The sequence below is a fragment of the Oncorhynchus tshawytscha genome, linkage group LG24, assembly GCF_018296145.1.
Source record: "Oncorhynchus tshawytscha isolate Ot180627B linkage group LG24, Otsh_v2.0, whole genome shotgun sequence".
Lineage (NCBI taxonomy): Eukaryota > Metazoa > Chordata > Actinopteri > Salmoniformes > Salmonidae > Oncorhynchus > Oncorhynchus tshawytscha.
In genome coordinates this window covers 7,251,082-7,273,012 of record NC_056452.1, presented here as the reverse complement: position 1 = coordinate 7,273,012, position 21,931 = coordinate 7,251,082, and the positions used below count along the sequence as shown (strand labels likewise).

Genomic DNA, 21,931 nt, shown 5'->3' with positions numbered 1-21,931 from the left:
ACAAATAAATACAACATTGTATAATATAAATTATATAATAAAATGGAACCAGATTTATTCTATCAATAGCAGAAATGTTGTTTTAAATTCGTATTTCACAAATAGCACCAACATATCAATAGTGACCTCTGTCGGCTGATTATGAAATCGAAATGAATAGCTAGATATTTTCGCTGACTGCATTACCCAGATGTCCCCAAATCAATTTATCAACCAATGAATGTTGTCCATGTGCAACCGGTAGCTAGCTAGGTCAAATGGGCATGTCTCTTTATCGAAAGAATAATAACAATATTGGACAGTGGTACAACAATGTAGTTAGCCATTAGGAATAGCCAGTTACAGACCAGATTTAAACTTAACTCACGTTACCTTGCTACAGCATTTGCACAAGGTAAAGTAACTAACTATTGTCACTCTTCATGTTATTTCTACGCACGAACGCAGTTGTCCGTGCTAGCTTACTTACGCCGCAACCTACAGTAGCTAACGTTAGCTTGCTCGGTTTTAGTCAGCTAACGTTAGCGACATACTTCAATGATAGCTATGGGTTGTGTATGTCATGGTAGTAAATTCAAGGTGTAGTATTTTGACAATATTCCGGGGTGTACGTCGTTGCCAAGTAAAACTCCACTCTAATGGAAACTGTAGTTAGCTACTCCACAACGCGGAGTTGAGGTTGACTTGTTGGCAATGTCCTGATCATAACCAACCAACTAACGTTAACGTAGCCTGCTAGTTCACGTTAGCTACTTGGCTATCCAGCTAGCTGCAAGTACCAGAAACTAACTAACAAAAACAAGTCAAGTAGCAAAGCTAACTAAACACATTTCCTCGAATGTTCCTATTTCTTTAGCGAAGGTCAATGTGTCTTATGGTTAACTTGGCTAGCTATAGTAATAAGAAATCATTCGTCTTCATCCGTTTGTTTAGTCGTTATTGATTTACCAGACGTAGCTACCTACGGTTTAGTCCTTGGTAAAAGGCCAGGGTGACAGCTTTCCCTTATAGGTCGTTATCAATAAAACGTCACATTAAGGTGCAGACCCCCCAGCTCCGCTAAAAGCTTTGACAACTGCGTGCGGTTTTCAAGGGATTGTTAAATACATGTCAACTATTTGGTTGAAATATCATCACAGAACGACACATTTCTTATTATTCCATGCAAAACAATTGCGCACATTTAGCGCTATCAGAGTTATACCGCAATTAACTGCTTTCATGGTCAGTAAACATAAATTGATCTTGTAATTTCAGAGACGTGAGTGTAGCATCACGATATCTCTCAATATTGGCCACAACTAATTGGATATTTGAGTGATATAAAAGTTAACTATACCTGACAGGTATGAGTGGTTTAGGTTAATTTCCCATCCTTTATTTTAAAAATACATTAGGTCTACTTACCAGTATGTATAACCAATTGTGCAAAGTTTCTACCAGTAGATATAATTGCATAGTAGAAACTACTTTGCAATTTCTACCGGTAGAAACTTTTCACAGTTGGTTGAGCATATTGGTAAGTAGACCTAAAGTTTGTTTTTAAGAGTTTCATCAAGATTGCAGCTGACAGACATTATAGGCTACGTGTCAAATTTTCTAGCAGAATATAAGGGATAGCTTGTTATATTGACGTTATCTTTCAGGGGATAAATTCGATGGCTATACTTGCTCGCCATCTATAGTGCTGAAGACAGTAGTCCGATTTACAACTTTACCAGGAGGAGGGCTTACCCATGTAAAGCTCTTTCCAAAAGCTTAATCTCTGATGAAGCAAGCTAAATGACACATGTTGTTTGCTTAGCTAGCTAGGTACAGTACATGCCAATAGGTGAGGGTAGCCTATCCAATCTGAAAATAGATGATCAATTGATGTTTACTGATCATGAAAAGCATTTCTGTATAACGCTGATCATATAGTTAAATGTGGAATAATTGGAAATGTGTAGTTCTGACTATGCTCTTTAAGAGGTGATGATATTAAAGCCAAATAGATAACATTTGTTTAGCAATCCCTTGAAAATGGCATGTAGTTGTCAGATCTTCATTGACCTGTCAAAGGCTTTCTATACGGTTGATCACTCCCTGTTAATTCAGAGGCTTTTCTCAATTGGCCTAGACCAGGCTGCATGTAACTGGTTTAAAAATTAATTGACAGATAGAACTTAGTGTATCCACTGATGGTGTTAAATCAGGTTTCCTGAATATTACGAAAGGTGTCCCACAGGGGTCTATTCTAAGTACGTGTTGTATATGTTCTGAAGAGCGCATAAAAATAACTCTGATTTAAGCATATGTACTTTGAAAGGTGTCCATATTAGTACCAACATATACTTTGAAAGGTGTCGATCCCTGCTTACAGATATCTGGATAGATGAAAAAATAACTCCTTGATAAAATAAAGGTGAAATAAATACACATTTCAGCAGCGCTGGTCTCCTTGCTCCCCAGCAGCCAAATTGAACGCTCTGCATGGTATTGTGACGTTTTATTGATAACGACCTTTAGCTTAGGTAACTAATTAATAGGTATAGGTTTTGTCAGTGTTTTTTGTGATGGTGTGACCCTGCCTTTTGCTCTACCCCAGAGATTGTGCGTAGCGTGTGTCCCAGCTCCGGTGACACATCTGGCCAACATGTCCATGTTCAGCACGGGCATCCTGGTGCTCACCTCTCCCCTCCACACCCTCCCTCTGCGCATTGCCCCTGTACTCAGCTCGGCTGCCCAGGTGGTGGAGCGCACCCTCTACGTCCATCTCCATCCAGGCCTGAACCTGGGTGCAGGTGGGGGCCAGCCCAGGCCTGTCTTCATCCAGCCCGTGGTGGATCTGTCCAGCCTTATCACCGGGCTCTACAGCAATGCTGCCAATGTGTGCGGCCACCTGGACGTACGAGTGCTCCTCACCAACGTCCGCGCCCAGCCCAACAACGCCTCCAGCCCAGAGACAGGTGGGACAGGGGTAGCATGTAACCCCTTCCCTTCCCCACAGCCCCTCTCCCACTCCCCCGAGGTGGTGCTAACAGACTACGCCCTGCAGGACCCGGGCCAGTCCCCGCTGGTGGCCCAGTGTCTGCAGAGGTACACGGGCCACTGTTACGTCTGCACGCCCGGCTTGGCCTCAGTGCTACTCCACCCGCAGCTGCAGAAGCTGGAGGAAGAGGTAGAGGAGGGCCAAAAGGACGACTGGGATAGTAGGTCGGAGCGCATGGAGACTTACAGTGAGGTGGTGGTAGGGGGAACGTTCGACCGCCTCCACGGGGCGCACAAGACGCTGCTGAACATCTCTTGCCTCTTGGCGAACAAGCGGTTCCTTATTGGGGTGTGTGACCAAGAACTTCTAAAAAGTAAGTGGAATGATGAGAAAGGACAATGATTGCTGTGTAAACAAGTTTCTTTGGGCATTATTAGGTCTCTTTGTCTTCTATCCATACACAAGGTATTGTGTTCCTTACCCCATAATGGGCTATATAATCTGATCTGGATTGCCATTGTTAAAAGGACTTTGGAATTCACTGTGCTCCAGGTTTTTTTCTCTGGATCAAAAAGTGTTTCAGGTGGTGGGCAGTGGGTGCAGACTGTCAGCGTTGCAAAATTTGAGGTCCCCCATCTTGACAATGTAGACATTTTTGAATTTTTAAGGCCATTTCCTGTTATTCAAATTCTTGGAGCTGAGAGAAAATAGTTTTGTTTTAAAGTTAATTTCCTATGCATTTTGCCATGGCTAATACTGTGTTGTTTTGCGCAAACATAATAACAAAATCAATACTGCTATATTCATTAGTTTTGGTATTTTAAATTCTCCCCGATTTTGTCTAGTTTTTATTTTGGGGATTGTTCATTCTCAAAGATGATATTATTGAAAAACATAGAGGTCGATTATCTTTTCTACATATTTTCTGTTTTTAGTCATTTAAGTTAACACTGAAAGTGTTTTCCCATCACAAATGTATAAAGTTTGTTTTTTATTATTATATGTATTTTTGTACACTGTTTGGATTTAGGAGGCCCGGAAAAAAATGCTTAGGCGGCAGAAAATTCCCTGCACTCAACCTTGACATTGAAGAGTGTGGATTTACGGATACGCTTATACAACAGCGGAATAAATTGTTTGATGTCCCCTACCCTGCCATTTTCCTTGCCGCTTATTCTTTGTTCTCTTCTTCCTCTTTCTCCACCTCTTTTTCTTATCTTTCTCTGCCTATCCTCAGAGAAGGTGCTAAAGGAGCTAATTGAGCCATATGCTCTGCGGGTGCAGCGGCTCCAAGAGTTCCTGCAGGACGTCAAGCCCTCGCTGCAGTATGAGATCGTGCCCCTTTCGGACCCCTTTGGACCTTCCGTTATTGATGCCCAGCTGCAATGCATTGTGGTCAGCGAGGAGACCCGCAGGGGAGGAGAGGCTGTGAACAAGAAGCGCCTCGAAAATGTAAGTGCGTTGGGCTTAATGGTCTTCTCGTGCCAAACTGCGCATGTAGTTTGGCGCTCCTTCGATATAATTTAAAACATTTTAGTTTGTCACTTTCAGAGGTTGGAGTAATAACATGTTGAACTAAAGACATTGGCTCAAATCCAGGTTGTGACTTTAGATTTCGAGACAATTATCAAACTACTAAGGAAGAATTCTTCACTTCTCTCATTGACTTCTCGAATCCCAAATTCAGGCCTGGTCTGTTTCGCAAGCGTTCCCGGAAGTCTCGTGATGTTGCGTCTCTGGGTTTAGAAACATACAGTACAACTTGACCAAGCTTCAATGGTGTCTACTAGCTGGCAATGACAGTCATAGTGTTGTGAGTGGACCTCTTGATACAGCACAGGCTGAGTGATGGCTGGCTATGTATTGTTTGTGTTACGTCTGAACGTAGCCTATATATTGTCTTTGTTATGTCTGGTGTCTTGTCATCAACTGTCTGCCCTATTAGGGTCTTCCAGGACTGGTGCTGCATGAGATCCAGCTGCTGAAGGATGCCCACCACACTGAGATGGAGGAGGAGAAGATCAGCTCCTCCAGCCTCCGCTCACGCCTCCTGGGGACCCTCCTCACAGACCCAAAAGTACACACATTCCCCCTCTTCCCTTCCAGCCTGCTCATGGGTGTCACACATACCATACTAATTCCTACTTGGTATTTGAGACAGAAAGTGATTTTTTTTTTTACCCCTGAGAGTAGTTTGTCGCTGACACCGGCAAAAGATGGGGCTAATTTCAGTATTTTTGATCTCTATGCAAATAACAGGGACTGTGTCCCAAATGGCACTTTATTCCCCATATCAGGTTTACCCAACTGGAGGGCTGAATTTCACCCTCAGGTGGTTTTATTTGACCCCCAAATTTTCATTGTTGGACATAAAAGACCAAAAACACCAGGAAATCAGCCTCCAAGTGATTTTAATTTTGGAAATCTGTTCCCACGTATTTCCATGCATAATAGAGGGAGATGTCATTGTAGACAAATGTAAGCAAGATTTGAAATGATTGTTTTGGTCAAATATTGTATCTGTTTGTGCTGCTTGCGGTCTATTTGCAATTTTAATAATTATCTGTAATCATGTTCCAGCCCCCCGATCATCCACTCAATAAAAAAATTGACCAGCGGCTTAATTTAGTTGATCCCTGCCCTATATAGTGCAATTCTTTTAACTAGGGCTCTGGTCAAAAGTAGTGCACCATATAGGAAAAAAGGGGGCCATTAGGGACCCAGACAGGGCTTTTTCAGAACAACTGATAGTTACTCCAGCAAGGTTACCAGGGTAGAGAAGGCTATATTCAGGGACTCTTTCTCCTCAAGCAGAAGAAACATGCTTTTCATCCAGCTTCCGCAAATGATCTTTCAGTGGCAATTGCAGTCACACAATGGACTACTATTCACTAATTGCAAGCGAGTGCTTTGTCAAGCACGTTGTTGGGATGCATCAGGTATCACAAGACCTGATTTTTCACAATTCAGTTCCTCCTTATCTCATTGTAGTCTAATTGGACCTGCGCCTTAAGTTAGTATATGATTAAACAATGTGTAGTCAGTATCGTAGATATATGACATGTCAGACATTTAGTGTGATTATTCACACACAAGCCCCCATATGACTGCCAATGCATTTTGATGCCCCGTTCACCTTTACCCGTCTTGCCTATCCCCTGTGAAGCAGAACAAGTCCCATCTCCCCCTGGTGCCCTACGTGATTGGCCTGACCGGGGGCAGTGGCAGCGGGAAGAGCTCCATTGCCCAGCAGTTGGAGGCCCTGGGTGCGGTCCGCATCGACAGCGACCAGCTGGGCCACGAGACCTACCGGCCGGGGGAGGTTGCCTACAACAGGGTGCTGGAGGAGTTTGGATCAGGTGCGGGTGGGTCTTCCGTCCACATAGCTGACAGAAGCTGTCATCATATTCTGTATAGTGGAGAATTGATTTAACAGATATAATATTAGTAAGGCTTTACCCAAAGCAACTGTTTCAATGAATGACTCTTATCATTTGCAGATCTTATTAATGAGGACAAAACTATCAACAGACGCGCACTAGGCAGGAAAGTTTTTGGAAACAAGGTATTGTTTGTATGTGGCATGTGTGAAATACAGCCCAATAATATTTGAGAACATAATATTTGATATTTTAGACAAATGGCAAGGGATATAAAAACAAAATGTTGGTTTATTTAGTTGTATTTAGCATTTTCTTTTCAAATATCAATGGAATGGACTATATCAGCAGAGATATAGTGCCTTCAGAAATTATTCACACCCCTTGATGTGTCAAAGCTTAAATTTGTCACTTGCCAAGACTACCCCATTATGTCAAAGTGGAATTATGTTTTTATACATTTTTATAAATTAATTAAAGATGAAAAGCTGAAATGTCTTGAGTCAATAAGTATTCCACCGCTTTGTTATGGCAAGTCTAAATAAGTTCAGGAGCAAACATTTGCTTAACAGTCACAAAAGTTGCATGGACTCACTCTCTGTGTAATAAGTGTTTAACATGATTTTTGACTGACTACCTAATCTCTGTAAGGTCCCTCAGTCAAGCAGTGAATTTCAAACACTGATTCAACCACAAATACCAGGGAGGGTTTCCAATACCTCGCAAAGAAGGGCACCAATTGGTAGATGGGTAAAAAAAAAAAAAATATCCCTTTAAGGATGGTGAAGTTATTAATTACACTTTGGATGTAGTATCAATACATGCTGCCACTAAAAAGATACAGGTGTCCTTCCAAACTCAGTTGCCGGAGGAGAAACTGCTCAGGGATTTCACCATGACATTGGTGACTTTAAAACAGTTAGTTTAATGGCTATGATAAGAGAACATTGAGGATGGATCAACTACATTCTAGTTAGTACACAATACTAACCTAAATGACCAAGTTAAAAGAAAGGAAGTCTGTACAGAATACAAATATTCCAAAACATGCATCCTGTTTGAAATAAGGCACTAAAGTAAAACTGTAAAAAATGTTGCAAAGAAATGAACTGGGGCAAATCCAACACATAACTGAGTAGCATATTTTCAAGCTTGGTGGTGGCTGCATCGTGTTATGGGTATGCTTGACATCGGCAAGAACTAGGGAGTTTTTTTTATGATTAAAAATAAATGGAATAGGCCTCCTGAGTGGCGCAGTGGTCTAAGGCACTGCAGTGCCAGTGCTAGCTGTGCCACTAGAGATTCTGGGTCCGAGTCCAGGCTCTGTCGCAGCTGGCCGCGACCCGGGAGACACATTTGGCCCAGCGTCGTCCGGGCAGGGGAGGGTTTGGCCGGCAGGCATGTCATTGTCCCATCGCGCAATAGTGACTCTTGTGGCGGGCCGGGCGCAGTACATGCTGACGCGGTCGCCAGGTGCACAGTGTTTCCTCCGACACATTGGTGCGGCTGGCTTCCCGGGTTAAGTGGGCATTGTGTCAAGAAGCAGTATGGCTTGGTTGGGTTGTGTTTCGGAGGAAGCACGGCTCTCGACCTTCGCCTCTCCCGAGTCCGTACAGGAGTTGCAGCGTTGAGACAAGACTGTAACTACCAATTCGATACCACAAAATTGAGGAGAAAACCGGGTAAAGGAAAAAAAAAGAAAGAAATGGAATAAAGCTAAGCACAGGCAAAATTCTAGAGGAAAACCTGGTTGTCTGCTTTCCAACGGACACTGGGAAACAAATTCACCTTTCAGCAGGACAATAACCTAAAACACAAGGTCAAATATACACTGGAGTTGCTTACCAAGATGATATTGAATGTTCCTGAGTGGCCTTGATAGTTTTGAATTAAATGGCAACACTTGAAAATGGCTGTCTAGTTATGATCAACAACCAACTTGACAGAGCTTGTAGAATTTAAAAGAATAATGTGCAAATATTGTCCCTAAATACATTTCTCAACCAATGAATGTTGTCCATGTCCAACTGCTAGCCATCTAGGTGTCTTTATTGAAAGAATAATAACAAATGGTACTACAATAATGTAGTTAGCCATTGGGAGTACCCAGCTGCAGACGAGATTGTCACTTAACTGACGTTACCTTGCTAAAATATTTGTACAAGGTAAAGTAGCTAGCTATTGTCACTCTTCGTGTTTGTTGTTATTTCCACGCACGAACCCTAGTGTCTGTTCTAGCTAGTTTACAGCAACCTACCTTGCTAGTTTTTCCCAGTTTTTTTTGTCAGCTAGGGATATACTTCAATGATAGCTATGGTTTGTGTATGTTATGGTAGTCTTTTCAAATTGTAGTCTGCTGACTACTCCGGGGTGTACGTCGTTAGCCAAGTAAAACTCAACTCCACATCAATGCGGAGTTGACCTGTACTTGTTGGCTATCCGGGGTGTTGCAAATGTTGTGATTTATCATAGCTAACGTTAGGCCAGACACAATTGATTCAGTTCAACGGATTTTTCCCCAGAAAAGTGAGGCGAGCGAGGGAGGGAAGAAAAAAATAATCATTAGGTGGATAAGGAATAACAGTACCACATTGTCCGAGGCTATATGGACATTAACAATTGGCAAAATATTCCATTTGATTGATTTTCAGATTTCTTATCATTAATACAGAAATTAACGTTAATGAACATTATTCACATAGAATATTGCATTCTATTTATTATACATCCTATCATATTCAAAAATTATTGAAAGGTTATGAATGTATTATCAGTTTATTAATCTACTTAATTGTATAGCCTAACAAATTCAAGAATGATTAACAATAAATAATTGTAATCAAGTTAAAACATTGATGTATAATAATGAGTTCATTACCTGAATGTGTCTCTATAGCCTAGGTGTTAACAAAATATTTATACAAATATGATTAGGCCTCATAGACTAGAGGCCTTGTAGAAAGAGGGTCAATCAAGTTAGGTCTGCCAAATGAATTTAGAATTGGAAAAAAATCCATTAATCCAGTCATAGAGTGTAACCTTTAATCATAAAAAAAAAGTTTAACATGCACAATTAGAAGCATCAATCTATATTGAGCAAGCGTGACTAAATTCGAACACAGTAACTTTGTTCACTGCATCCTCCTTCAATTGTCTCCCCTGGCTGCCTCGAAAAGCCCCCACCTGCTGATCTACACGAAGTGTGTGCGTGCCACTGGCGATGTACTTTGCTGAACATGCTAGCTGTTCTCGGTGGCGCATTATCACTTCAAACGCATTCCGTCGTGGTATCGGTTGGCCTACTACTACTGGTAGTACCGGTAAAATGTAAGTTATGTATTGCAAATCACCGTAGAGCTGACACTGCATTAATAATTTTGACAACAATGTGGTTGTCCAAAATACTATCAGCTTGCACTGCGTCTTTGCTGATGAATGCCATGCTCTCTGGCCAGTCAATTGGTTAAATTGCATTGTATTCGACGAATCTAATAGATCTGGAAATTATGCAATAACCATTAATTTAACTGACTATTTGTTTATGAGGGACGTCCCACGTTTAACCTGGACACATAACTAGTAGGACTTTGCGCTGGCTTCAGCCATGACGACATGAGAGAAATTAAACATCTGCAGGTGTGAGCGTGTGTGTGTCACTTTCCAATCCGATGCTCGGAACAGATCTGAGTGCTTGATCTGAGACTGTTTGGTCTCTTGGGCATCAACTTGGGAGAGCGGACAATGCATTATAAACAAAGAGCCGCATATATTGGGTGTGTGGAGAAAAGTGAGGCAGGGCAACCGTGAAATAGTCATTCAACTTTGTCCGGCCTCAGCTAATTGGCTGCAATTAACTAGCTAACAAATAAACAAAGAAGTAACTTAGGCTTGCTAGCTCAACACATATTTCCTCCAATTGTCCTATTTCTATAACTATAAGACACCTTGATCTTTGCTAACGTCAGCTAGCAAATAAGAAACCAAACTGTCTTCATCCGTTTAGTTGTTATTGATTTACCAGATGTAGATGCCTACTGTACCGTTAAGTCCTTTGTAAAGTTCCAGGGGGACAGCTTTCAGTAAAACGTCACAATCAGGTGCAGAGTTATTCGCTTTACCTCTGCTAAAAACATTGACAACTGCCTGCCATTTTCATGGGATCGTAAATATATTTCTGATTATTCCATGCAAAACAATTGTGCACAATTAGCACTGTCGTCAGTTAAACAGCAAGTAACTGGTTTCATGATCGGTAAACATCAATTGATGATGTAATTTCAGATATGTGAGGGTAGCCTCACGATATCTCTCAGTATTGGTCACCTGGATATTTGAGTGATGTAAAACAAGGGAATTACAGTGCATTTGGGAAGTATTCAGACACCTTTACTTTTTCCACATTTTGTTACATTACAGCCTTATTTTAAAATGGATTAAATTGTTTTCCCCCCTCATCAATCGGCACACAATACCCCATACTGACAATGCAAAATCAGGTTTTTAGATTTTTTTTGTTTTTAAACTTACATTTACGGAAGTATTCAGACCCTTCGGCAGCAATTACAGCCTTGAGTCTTCTTGGATATGACGCCACAACCTTGGCACACCTGTATTTGGGCAGTTTCTCCCATTATTCTCTGCAGATCCTCTCAAGCTCTGCCAGGTTGGATGGGGAGCGTCACGACACAGCTGTTTTCAGGTCCCTCCAGAGATGTTTGATTGGGTTTAAGTCCTGGCTCGACTGGGCCACTAAAGGACATTCAGAGACTTGTCCCGAAGCCACTACTGCATTGTCTTTGCTGTGTACTTTGGGACGTTCTCCTGTTGGAAGATGAAACTTCGCCCCCAGTCTGAGGTCCTGAGCACTCTGGAGAAGGTTTTCGTGAAGGATTTCTCTGTACTTAACTAGAAAATATATTATTTTAGAATAAGGCTGTAACGTAACAAAATGTTGAAAAAGTCAAGAGGTCTGAATACTTTTCAAATCCACTGTATTTGATCCATTTTGAATTCAGGCTGCAACACTCAACATGTGGAAGAAGTCAAGGGGTATGCATACTTTATTTTCTTTCTCGCAATCCTGACTAGTTTCCAAGTCCCTGCCTCTGAAAAACATCCCCACAGCATGATGCTGCCACCACCATGTTTCACCGTAGGGATGGTGCCAGGTTTCCTCCAAATGTGACGCTTGGCATTCAAGCCAAATAGTTTCATCTTGGTTTCATCAGACCTGAGAATCTTGTTTCACATGGTCTGAGAGTCTTTAGATGTCTTTTGGCAAACTCCAAGCCGGCTGTCACGTGCCTTTTACTAAGGAGTCGCTTCCGTCTGGCCACTCTACCATAAAGGCCTGATTGATGGAGTGCTGCAGAGTTGGTTGTCCTTCTGGAAGGTTCTCCCATCTTAACAGAGGTACACTGGAGCTCTGTCAGTGACCATCAGGTTCATGTTACCCCCCCCCCAAACTTCTTCCATTTAAGAATGATGGAGGCCACTGTGTTCTTGGGGACCTTCAATGCTGCAGAAATATTTTGGTACCCTTCCCCAGTACCCTCTACTAACAATACCTTTGACCTCAAGGCTTGGTTTTTGCTCTGACATGCACTTTCAACTGTGGGACTTTATATAGACCGATGTGTGCCTTTCCAAATCATGTCCAATCAATAGAATTTACCACAGGTGGACTCCAACCAAGTTTTAGAAACATCTCAAGGATGATCAATAGACATTAGCTCAATTTCGGAGTCTCATAGCAAAGGATCTGAATACTTATGTAAATAAGGTATTTCTGTGTTTAATAAATTGGCAAACATTAATATAAACCTGTTTTCACTTTAACATTGTGGGGTATTGTGCGTAGATTGATTTTTATTTAACTTATTTTAGAATTAGGCTGTAACGTAACAAAATGTTGAAAAAGTCAAGAGGTCTGAATACTTTTCAAATGCACTATATTTGATCCATTTTGAATTCAGGCTGCAACACACAACATGTGGAAGAAGTCTAGGGGTATGCATACTTTCTAAAGGCACTTTGTGGGCTTCTTTCCCAAAACATTATCGGGCCTGAAAATGTGTTGTCAGTTTGGCTCTGTGACTTAATGGCAACGGCTTCTGTTAATCATTATATCAATTGATATCCTCAAACTATGCTTGTATGCTTTTATGATATGTTATTCTGTACTTGTTTTTTCTTGTAACATTTTTATTGTATGCACATTAAGATTACACTTGTGTAATGAAAGCGCTTTACAAATGTAATAAATTAGTATTACTATTGTTGCAGGAGAGGTTGAAAGCCCTCACCGACATTGTGTGGCCGGAGATAGCTCTACTCGTCAAGGGAAGGATCCAACGGGCCCGTGAGGAAGGTATGTTGCTGATTGATACTTGTCAAAGTTGTGTGTGTATATATGTATGTTTGTGTGTGTCAGTGTTTGTGTGCTTCCACCTGTGTGTACAGACGGCGGGCTTGTGTTCCGCTGTAGCTCAGTTGGTGGAGCATGGTGCTTGCAACGCCAGAAGAGTGGGTTCTGAACATAAAATGTGTATAAGCATGACTGTAAGTCGCTTTGAATAAAAGTGTCTTCTAAATGGCATGTATTCTATTAATCCTCCTAGGTAAACAGGTGTGTGTGGTGGACGCGGCTGTGCTGCTGGAGGCCGGCTGGACGGACATCGTGCACGAGGTCTGGGTCGCAGTCATTCCTGAGGAAGAGGTATCCCACATCTGTGCTTTGAACGTCTGAGAATAACCTCATAGATAACTGCGCAAAGGGCACTCTTTCATTTTGATGCATTACACAACCTGGAATTTATCTTAACTCCTCAACACAACTTTGTCCTCAGTGTCAAAGTGACAACATACCAGAACATTTTGAATTGAAAATAATAGACAAAATGGTACTTAAACAGTGGTAGTTCAATTACATGATCATTTTACATTTGAGTCATTTAGCAGATGCTCTTATCACAGTAACTGTGAGTAAGACCCTTGCATAACATCTAATGCTAAAAGACAGGTAGGCTTGATTACCAACAACGACGAGACGGCCTACAGGGAGGAGGTGAGGGCCCTCGGAGTGTGGTGTCAGGAAAATAACCTCACACTCAACGTCAACAAAACTAAGGAGATGATTGTGGACTTCAGGAAACAGCAGAGGGAACACCCCCCTATCCACATCGATGGAACAGTAGTGGAGAGGGTAGCAAGTTTTATGTTCCTCGGCATACACATCACAGACAAACTGAATTGGTCCACTCACACAGACAGCATCGTGAAGAAGGCGCAGCAGCGCTTCTTCAACCTCAGGAGGCTGAAGAAATTCGGCTTGTCACCAAAAGCACTCACGAACTTCTACAGATGCACAATCGAGAGCATCCTGGCGGGCTGTATCACCGCCTGGTACGGCAACTGCTCCACCCTCAACCGTAAGGCTCTCCAGAGGGTAGTGAGGTCTGCACAACGCATCACCGGGGGCAAACTACCTGCCCTCCAGGACACCTACACCACCCGATGTTACAGGAAGGCCATAAAGATCATCAAGGACATCAACCACCCGAGCCACTGCCTGTTCACCCCGCTATCATCCAGAAGGCGAGGTCAGTACAGGTGCATCAAAGCTGGGACCGAGAGACTGAAAAACAGCTTCTATCTCAAGGCCATCAGACTGTTAAACAGCCACCACTAACATTGAGTGGCTGCTGCCAACACACTGACAATGACACTGACTCAACTCCAGCCACTTTAATAATGGGAATTGATGGGAAATGATGTAAATATATCACTAGCCACTTTAAACAATGCTACCTTATATAATGTTACTTACCCTACATTATTCATCTCATATGCATACGTATACACCGTACTCTATATCATCGACTGCATCCTTATGTAATACATGTATCACTAGCCACTTTAACTATGCCACCTGGTTTACATACTTATCTCATATGTATATACTGTACTCGATATCATCTACTGTATCTTGCCTATGCTGCTCTGTACCATCACTCATTCATATATCCTTATGTACATATTCTTTATCCCCTTACACTGTGTATAAGACAGTAGTTATGGAATTGTTAGTTAGATTACTTGTTGGTTATTACTGCATTGTCGGAACTAGAAGCACAAGCATTTCGCTACACTCGCATTAATATCTGCTAACCATGTGTATGTGACAAATAAAATTTGATTTGATTTGAAGACACAACACTGATACAGACACTTAAAAACATTTTTTTTTTACATTTATTATCCACCCCAACACTCCTACCCCCCCCAGGCGGTGTCTCGGATCATGGTGAGGGACGGTGTCAGCCAAGAGGATGCTGTGCGCCGGCTGCAGAGCCAGTGGCCCAACACGCAGCAGGTGGAGCAGGCCAACGTGGTGCTCTGCACTCTGTGGGAGCCTGAGATCACCCAGAAACAGGTAAGGAAGGGAGAGGGAGTCCAGGTTCTTGTTCATTAGGAACCAAAAGGAAGAAAACAAGGAGGGACTGGTCCATTTTCCCATTGAAAAACATTTTGTTACGGTATTCCCTAATGAACATGACCCAGGGCGAAGCCAGACACACTGACGGGGGAAAATGGCTTGATAAAGCACATTTGAAAAGTCCTGAAACCTTTACCATCCACACATAAAGGCTTCTTGCATTTTTATAGGAACTCTCCACAGTGGGCATGCCACTTGCACACTTCCAATCATGGATTTAAAAGTATTGGATTGGTGTAAACATTGGCTGGAGAGTTTCCACTAAAGCTTACCGTATGCTTCCCAGTCAAAACAGTTTGAATTATGACTCAATTCTATGACTTTTTGGTGTTCGGCAGTTTTTATTTTCTTACAGCTGTTCGAGCACACAAATGTATTTCTTGAGGCAAGCCCAAGTTCGATACCCTACATCCCTTCGTCGGTGAGTGGTCGACAGTAGGGTTTCTTCAATTAAGTGTTAACTAGTCATCTGTTGTTGAATGACAACTTTCATGCACATTTTGTCACCTTAAAAATACTGCACTTAGATGTAAAATTGCGGCTAAGACCTCAGTAAAAAAAAAAAATATGACAGAGTTCTTGATTTATCTTTAGATTGATTCTGGCTATTTTGAGGAAGTGTTACTGTATGTTGTTGCTACGGCGTCTCAAGGGGAAAAACAAATTTTTCTGCTCTCCTTGTTTTTAGAGCAAATGTATTTTTAAGGCAGTATGCGAGGCACTGATGCTCGCTTCGCGTAGCCGAGTTCTGCTAGGAGAAAAACGAACCTAGTATGCGCACGCCTTTCGGGGGTGACTACTCGGACAAAACGAGTATCGTAACGGATGTATTTTTGTTGTTGTTATTTTCCATGATTGGGAAAAACATGGATTTAAAAAAATATCTAACAAGCGGAGGGAGGGTAGGAAAAAAGATGAAAGGCTGACGCACGTTCTCAGGGGTTAAAGTTCTCCGTCAATGATTTTGTGTTTTACATTATTCAAAAAGATTGGAATTGGTCAAACTTGCAGTTTAATGTACAAAATTATCGTCTTTCCTTAAAAGCATGATGGTCATGACATTTTTACATGGGAGGTTATCTTGGCCCTGCAGACAATCGATCTGAGATCGAGATGGCACGTTTTATTTTAGTATTTTTTAAATTATTTTTTGCTTTAACCCCTGCGTTCTGACGGAGTGACAGCAAACGCATCTACCCGCTGCTCCTGATCTGCAGCTTCCTTGGTTTAAATGAAAATGCAGAGAGACGATTAGGTATTGCCAACCTCTATTTAGGCGTTTCAAAGCAGTTTTTCCAATTACGAGTATTATCCCTGTGAATTTACGGCTACAAATAAGAGTATGGCAAGTTCGGCACATCCCTAGTTTCCACCATTGTTAAATCCATGACAGGAAGTGTGGAAGTGAACACTTTGGGGGAAAAGTGAAGAATCTGAACGCAGCTTACACATTAATGTTTAACAATCAAGTATTTTCATTATGGCTTTCAGGGAGGATATAGATACCAGTCAATGCATTGTGTAAACAAACCCTTTCTCACGTCTTCCCCTGCATTTAAATCCCAGGTACGGAAGGCCTGGGATCTTCTTCAGAAGCGGATCCAACAGAGTCGGGAAGGAGCCAAGCCACTGTCCTGAGTCAGACCTCCGCGTACATACACACCACAACAACAACAGTGAACTGCACACATACCGACTGTAAGCCCTGCAAGGGACGAGGGTGGCTCCAAAACTGCCAGGGTGCAGTTTTGTTAGGGACGTGTCTGCCTTAAAAAGAGCACCACAGTGGTTGCTTTGGTGTGCCTGCAAAAGATGCTGGAGCCATACTTGTGAACATTAGAAACAGTTTAAATTTAAACAGTTTCTCCGTCTCAATGAGCATCAGCCAGTTAAAATGAATAGAACGCTACATTGTAGCTGGTTCCATCAGATAACCTGGCACACGTTAGCCCTATGCTAACCTCACCAGATGACAGTGATTATTTCCTGGAACAAAATCCCTCATCAGCCTATCAAAGATCTTTAGACTTTATTTCCACCAACCAATAGACATGTTGGTTGTTTTGCAACAAAACCGACAAGTATGCAATTATGGGGCAAAACTTAGATTGTTGACAACATGTAAACTCATTTTGTCTCCAATATTTATTGAAGACATTAATACATTTGCACAACTTTGATCCATATTAGCATAGACGTTACATCAGTCAACATCTCAAAACAAGACATTGTATCAAGAACAAGATAAAAACTAGATGAAACGAGCCACCTACAATTCCCCACATGGCAGCTTCGTGTCATTGTTGCTAGATATCTGGCCATCCAGAATCACAACAACACCGACTTCTGCTCCATTGAAGTGTGCGTTGTTTTCGTGACGTTGGAAGGGAACCCGTCTTTGGCATTTCTTAAAATAGGTCAACCCAGGTCACTAAAGGGATATTTTAAACCTACAAATGTAAGGTTTACTTTTGTTCCCGTTGGTCTGTAACAATGTTGTGTGCCAATATTGCAGTGATGCATCCTTGACTAGGCTACTAGTACTAACGTTAGACAAAATGTTCAATTTTCAAATATGACAAAATCCCAAATTTGGCCTGTCCATTTCTCACACATTCATGTGCTTTCACAACAGTAAAGATGTAGGAGGATTATACAACATGTATGTTTTATATTCATATATCGTGAAAAATATATTTTGTAAAGTAAAGACACTGACTATTTGGTGGTGTGATCCTCTTAAGGCTGTAAGCCCAGAGACTGCAAGGTATGAAGGCCATGAGTTCGAATCCCCCTCAGGGCAAGGTTTTTATTGAAGGGGAAAAAACGCTCCACTGTTGGGCCTCGAGTCAAATAACGCATATGTGACAAAGTAGATTTATAAAAATGAATATAAAATATAATCAATAGGTTAGCTTTTCAAAGTGTAGGCTACCTGTGATTTCGTTATCTGATTTCGTTAACGTTTTTTAAAATTTTGTGTGTGTAAATTCACTGGATATATTCACTGCAGTATTAAGCCTAGCATTGAGCTAATGAATTATGGCCTAATATGCATACACTTATAACTTAGGCTACACATTTCGAGACGGTCTGTGTTCGTGGTTTTGTTGCTCAATTATGCACCTGGCATCTTCGCTGCCTCGGCTATTCGTCTTAAATCGTGTGGATTTCCAGGTAAAGCAAAATTACAATTGCTTGTTGGACACTTGTTTTGACTTTATATTATTTAATAATAGCCTATTGGAGGAGAGATGCTCGCTTGCTGAATAAAATAAATAAAAATATATATATATATACACTGCTCAAAAAAATAAAGGGAACATTAAAATAACACATCCTAGATCTGAATGAATTAAATATTCTTATTAAATACTTTTTTCTTTACATAGTTGAATGTGCTGACAACAAAATCACACACAAATGATCAATGGAAATCAAATGTATCAACCCATGGAGGTCTGGATTTGGAGTCACACTCAAAATTAAAGTGGAAAACCACACTATAGGCTGATCCAACTTTGATGTAATGTCCTTAAAACAAGTCAAAATGAGGCTCAGTAGTGTGTGTGGCCTCCAAGTGCCTGTATGACCTCCCTACAATGCCTGGGCATGCTCCTGATGAGGTGGCGGATGGTCTCCTGAGGGATCTGTGGTGCAACGTGGCGTTGGTGGATGGAGCGAGACATGATGTCCCAGATGTGCTCAATTGAATTCAGGTCTGGGGAATGGGCGGGCCAGTCCATAGCATCAATGCCTTCCTCTTGCAGGAACTGCTGACACACTCCAGCCACATGAGTATCTCATCTCAGTACCTAATGGCAGTCAGGCTACCTCTGGCGATCACATGGAAGGCTGTGCGGCCCCCCAAAGAAATGCCACCCCACACCATGACTGACCCACCGCCAAACCGGTCATGCTGGAGGATGTTGCAGGCAGCAGAATGTTCTCCACGGCGTCTCCAGACTCTGTCACGTCTGTCACATGTGCTCAGTGTGAACCTGCTTTCATCTGTGAAGAGCACAGGGCGCCAGTGGCGAATTTGCCAATCTTGGTGTTTTCTGGCAAATGAAAAACATCCTGCACGGTGTTGGGCTATAAGCACAACCCCCACCTGTGGACGTCGGGCCCTTATACCACCCTCATGGAGTCTGTTTCTGACCGTTTGAGCAGACATGCATATTTGTGGCCTGCTGGAGGTCATTTTGCAGGGCTCTGGCAGTGCTCCTCCTGCTCCTCCTTGCACAAAGGCGGAGGTAGCGGTCCTGCTGCTGGGTTGTTGCCCTCCTACGGCCTCCTCCACGTCTCCTGATGTACTGGCCTGTCTCCTGGTAGCGCCTCCATGCTCTGGACACTACGCTGACAGACACAGCAAACCTTCTTGCCACAGCTCGCATTGATGTTCCATCCTGGATGAGCTGCACTACCTGAGCCACTTGTGTGGGTTGTAGACTCCGTCTCATGCTACCACTAGAGTGAAAGCACCGCCAGCATTCAAAAGTGACCAAAACATCAGCCAGGAAGCATTGGAACTGAGAAGTGGTCTGTGGTCCCCACCTGCAGAACCACTCCTTTATTGGGGGTGTCTTGCTAATTGCCTATAATTTCCACCTGTTGTCTTCCATTTGCACAACACATTTATTGTCAATCAGTGTTGCTTCCTATGTGGCCAGTTTGATTTCACAGAAGTGTGATTGACTTAGTTACATTGTGTTGTTTAAGTGTTCCCTTTATTTTTTTGAGCAGTGTGTATGTGTGTGTATGTATGTATGTATGTATGTATGTGTGTATATATATAGGAGTTGGAAAGGTGAGAGAGACATTTGTGTCAGAAGAAGCCCATATTATCTTAGCACCAATACATCCTGACAAAATACAACTTATGAGTGGCTTGCTAATGTACTCCTTTTCTGGACCTCCTAAACTGTCTAGAATATACCCATAACTGTTCCAAATGGTTGCATAATCAGGCCTAGGTCTTATGCAGTTATTTCGGCTAAAACAAAACAGGACATTTGAGCGGTTATTAAAATTTGATCTATAGACCACAGATTACTCGCTTGATAACAATAATACATTCCTCATTGCTTTGTGTTGTAGAATCATTAGGGGAGCTTTGAGCAACGAGGCAAGCAATGACATGCTGTAAAAGATATGCAGGCTAAACGGTGTTTGCTGTTGAATTGGTACATTTTTAAATATACGTTTTTATATTTTTCAATGTATGTACAATGAAGTATTATTTGCGGTTGTCGCTATGACAACAAACACACTCTGAAAGCACTGAATTGTCTTATGACCTTATTAATATGTCTACCCCGTGCAGTAGGATGTGTTGATCAGACGATTGACAGGTGTGCTGTAGAACGATAAACAATTAACCTTTCCTCTAGTGTGGATGCTTGCTAACGTGAGTTCGAGTCCGGACTCGCGATACATCTTGAAAATAACAACATTGCCGCAATACTGTCATCTGTGGGATGATAACGAGAGACTTTGTTAAGGACGCTCTCATGGAGAAGTATTTGTTCACGTCCATCTAGGTCAACATTTGCAATTGGCTGATGCAGAACTTGTTCCAGGAAATAATCACTGTCATCTGGTGTACCAGGTTATCTGATGCGACTAGCTACAATGCAATGTTCTGTCATCTACGATTTTCTGTTTCTAATGTTCGTAAGTATGGCCCCAGTCTGATTGACTTTTCACACACTCATTTAGAAATAGTTGTTTCTTTGTCATTTGGGTGGATATAGTGGGAGACGAAACATGGCCAGAGAATTAGGACTCGATTTCAATCCGTATCGCAGAAGATCTGCGGTGTAACGCAATTTAAATTTAAAGATAATTTCCGATTGTGCCGACATATGCAGCATTTACTGTGAATGCAGTCTCTGCGAACGCAGGAAAAAACATTGCCTTACCATTTAAAATGCGCTATACCTCAGATCCTCCGTGATATGGATTGAATCGAGCTCTTAATGTTACTACTTAGTGAATAAGTTTGAAGATTTGCTGTTTTACCGAACAAATAAAAGTCCCTTGCGACCTGGTTTTATATGGATGTTTAAATGGATCACCGGACATCAGACAATCCTAGGTATAATATACTCTAAAGACCAAACTGTACTGTAAATACGAATATTTCAGACACGAGAATGCATAAATCGAGTCAAATAGCGGTGGGCATTTTGACTACGGTTTCTTTTGTAGGGCTTAGGGTCAATCAAGTATTTATTAATATAGCTTTAAGTAAAAAATAAACTTAAAGTGTTGAGTATAGTGAAAAATAATGTTTGGGATATTTATAAGGAATTGTGGAATAAAAATGTAGCAGTAATTTTGTGCTGTTTCTAGATTGAGAAAAGATAGATTAAACATGACAGGACAAACAGATCTGGGACCAGTTTAGGAGAGCGTAGATACAGTGCCTTCAAAGTATTCATACCCCTCAACTTATTCCTGATCTTGTGTTAGCTGGTTGAGAGAATGCCTAGAGTGTGCAAAGCTGTCATCAAGGCAAAGTGTTGCTACTTTGAAGAATCTCAAGTATAAAAAAATATCTTGATTTGTTTAACACACATGGAATCATGTAAACATTAGATTGTTGTGATGTCTTCACTATTATTTTACAATGTAGAAAATATTAAAAATAAAAAACCCTTGAACGTGTCCAAACTTTTGACTATTACTGTAAGTATTCACACCCCTGAGTGTGTTAGAATCACCTTTGGCAAAGATTACAGCTGAGAGTTTTTCTGGGTAAGTCTCTAAGCACTTTTCACACCTGGATTGTCCAACATTTCCCCATTTTTATCATTTTCAAATTGGTTGTTGATCATTGCTAGACAACCATTTTCATGTCTTGCCACAGATTTTCAAGCAGATATAAGTCAAAACTGTAACTCGGCCACTCGGGAACATTCACTTTCTTCTTAGTAAGCCACTCCAGTATAGATTTGGCCTTAAGTTTTAGATTATTACTGCTGAAAGGTGAATTCATCTCCCAGTGTATGGTGGAAAGCAGACTGAACCAGCTTTTGCTCTAGGATTTTGCCTGCTTAGCCCCATTTTCTTTTTTTT

At 41.6% G+C, this 21,931-nt stretch overlaps 1 protein-coding gene across 4 annotated transcripts; it reads left to right on the top strand.

Annotated features, from left to right (window-relative positions):
• Positions 1-239: 239 nt before the first annotated feature.
• On the top strand, positions 240-18,176 carry coasy (CoA synthase). Of its 4 annotated transcripts, none has more exons than XM_024386997.2 (10): positions 240-394; positions 2,588-3,344; positions 4,209-4,423; positions 4,917-5,048; positions 6,141-6,330; positions 6,472-6,536; positions 12,637-12,721; positions 12,972-13,069; positions 14,639-14,785; positions 16,415-18,176. In XM_024386997.2, exons 2-10 carry the CDS (start codon positions 2,636-2,638, stop codon positions 16,484-16,486), a joined length of 1,713 nt encoding a protein of 570 aa, XP_024242765.1. In that variant the 5' UTR covers positions 240-394; positions 2,588-2,635; the 3' UTR covers positions 16,487-18,176. The 4 variants fall into 4 exon arrangements, with proteins under 4 accessions (XP_024242765.1, XP_024242763.1, XP_024242764.1 ...); XM_024386995.2 differs by having other exon boundaries at positions 6,141-6,336; XM_024386996.2 differs by having other exon boundaries at positions 6,138-6,330.
• Positions 18,177-21,931: the final 3,755 nt, after the last annotated feature.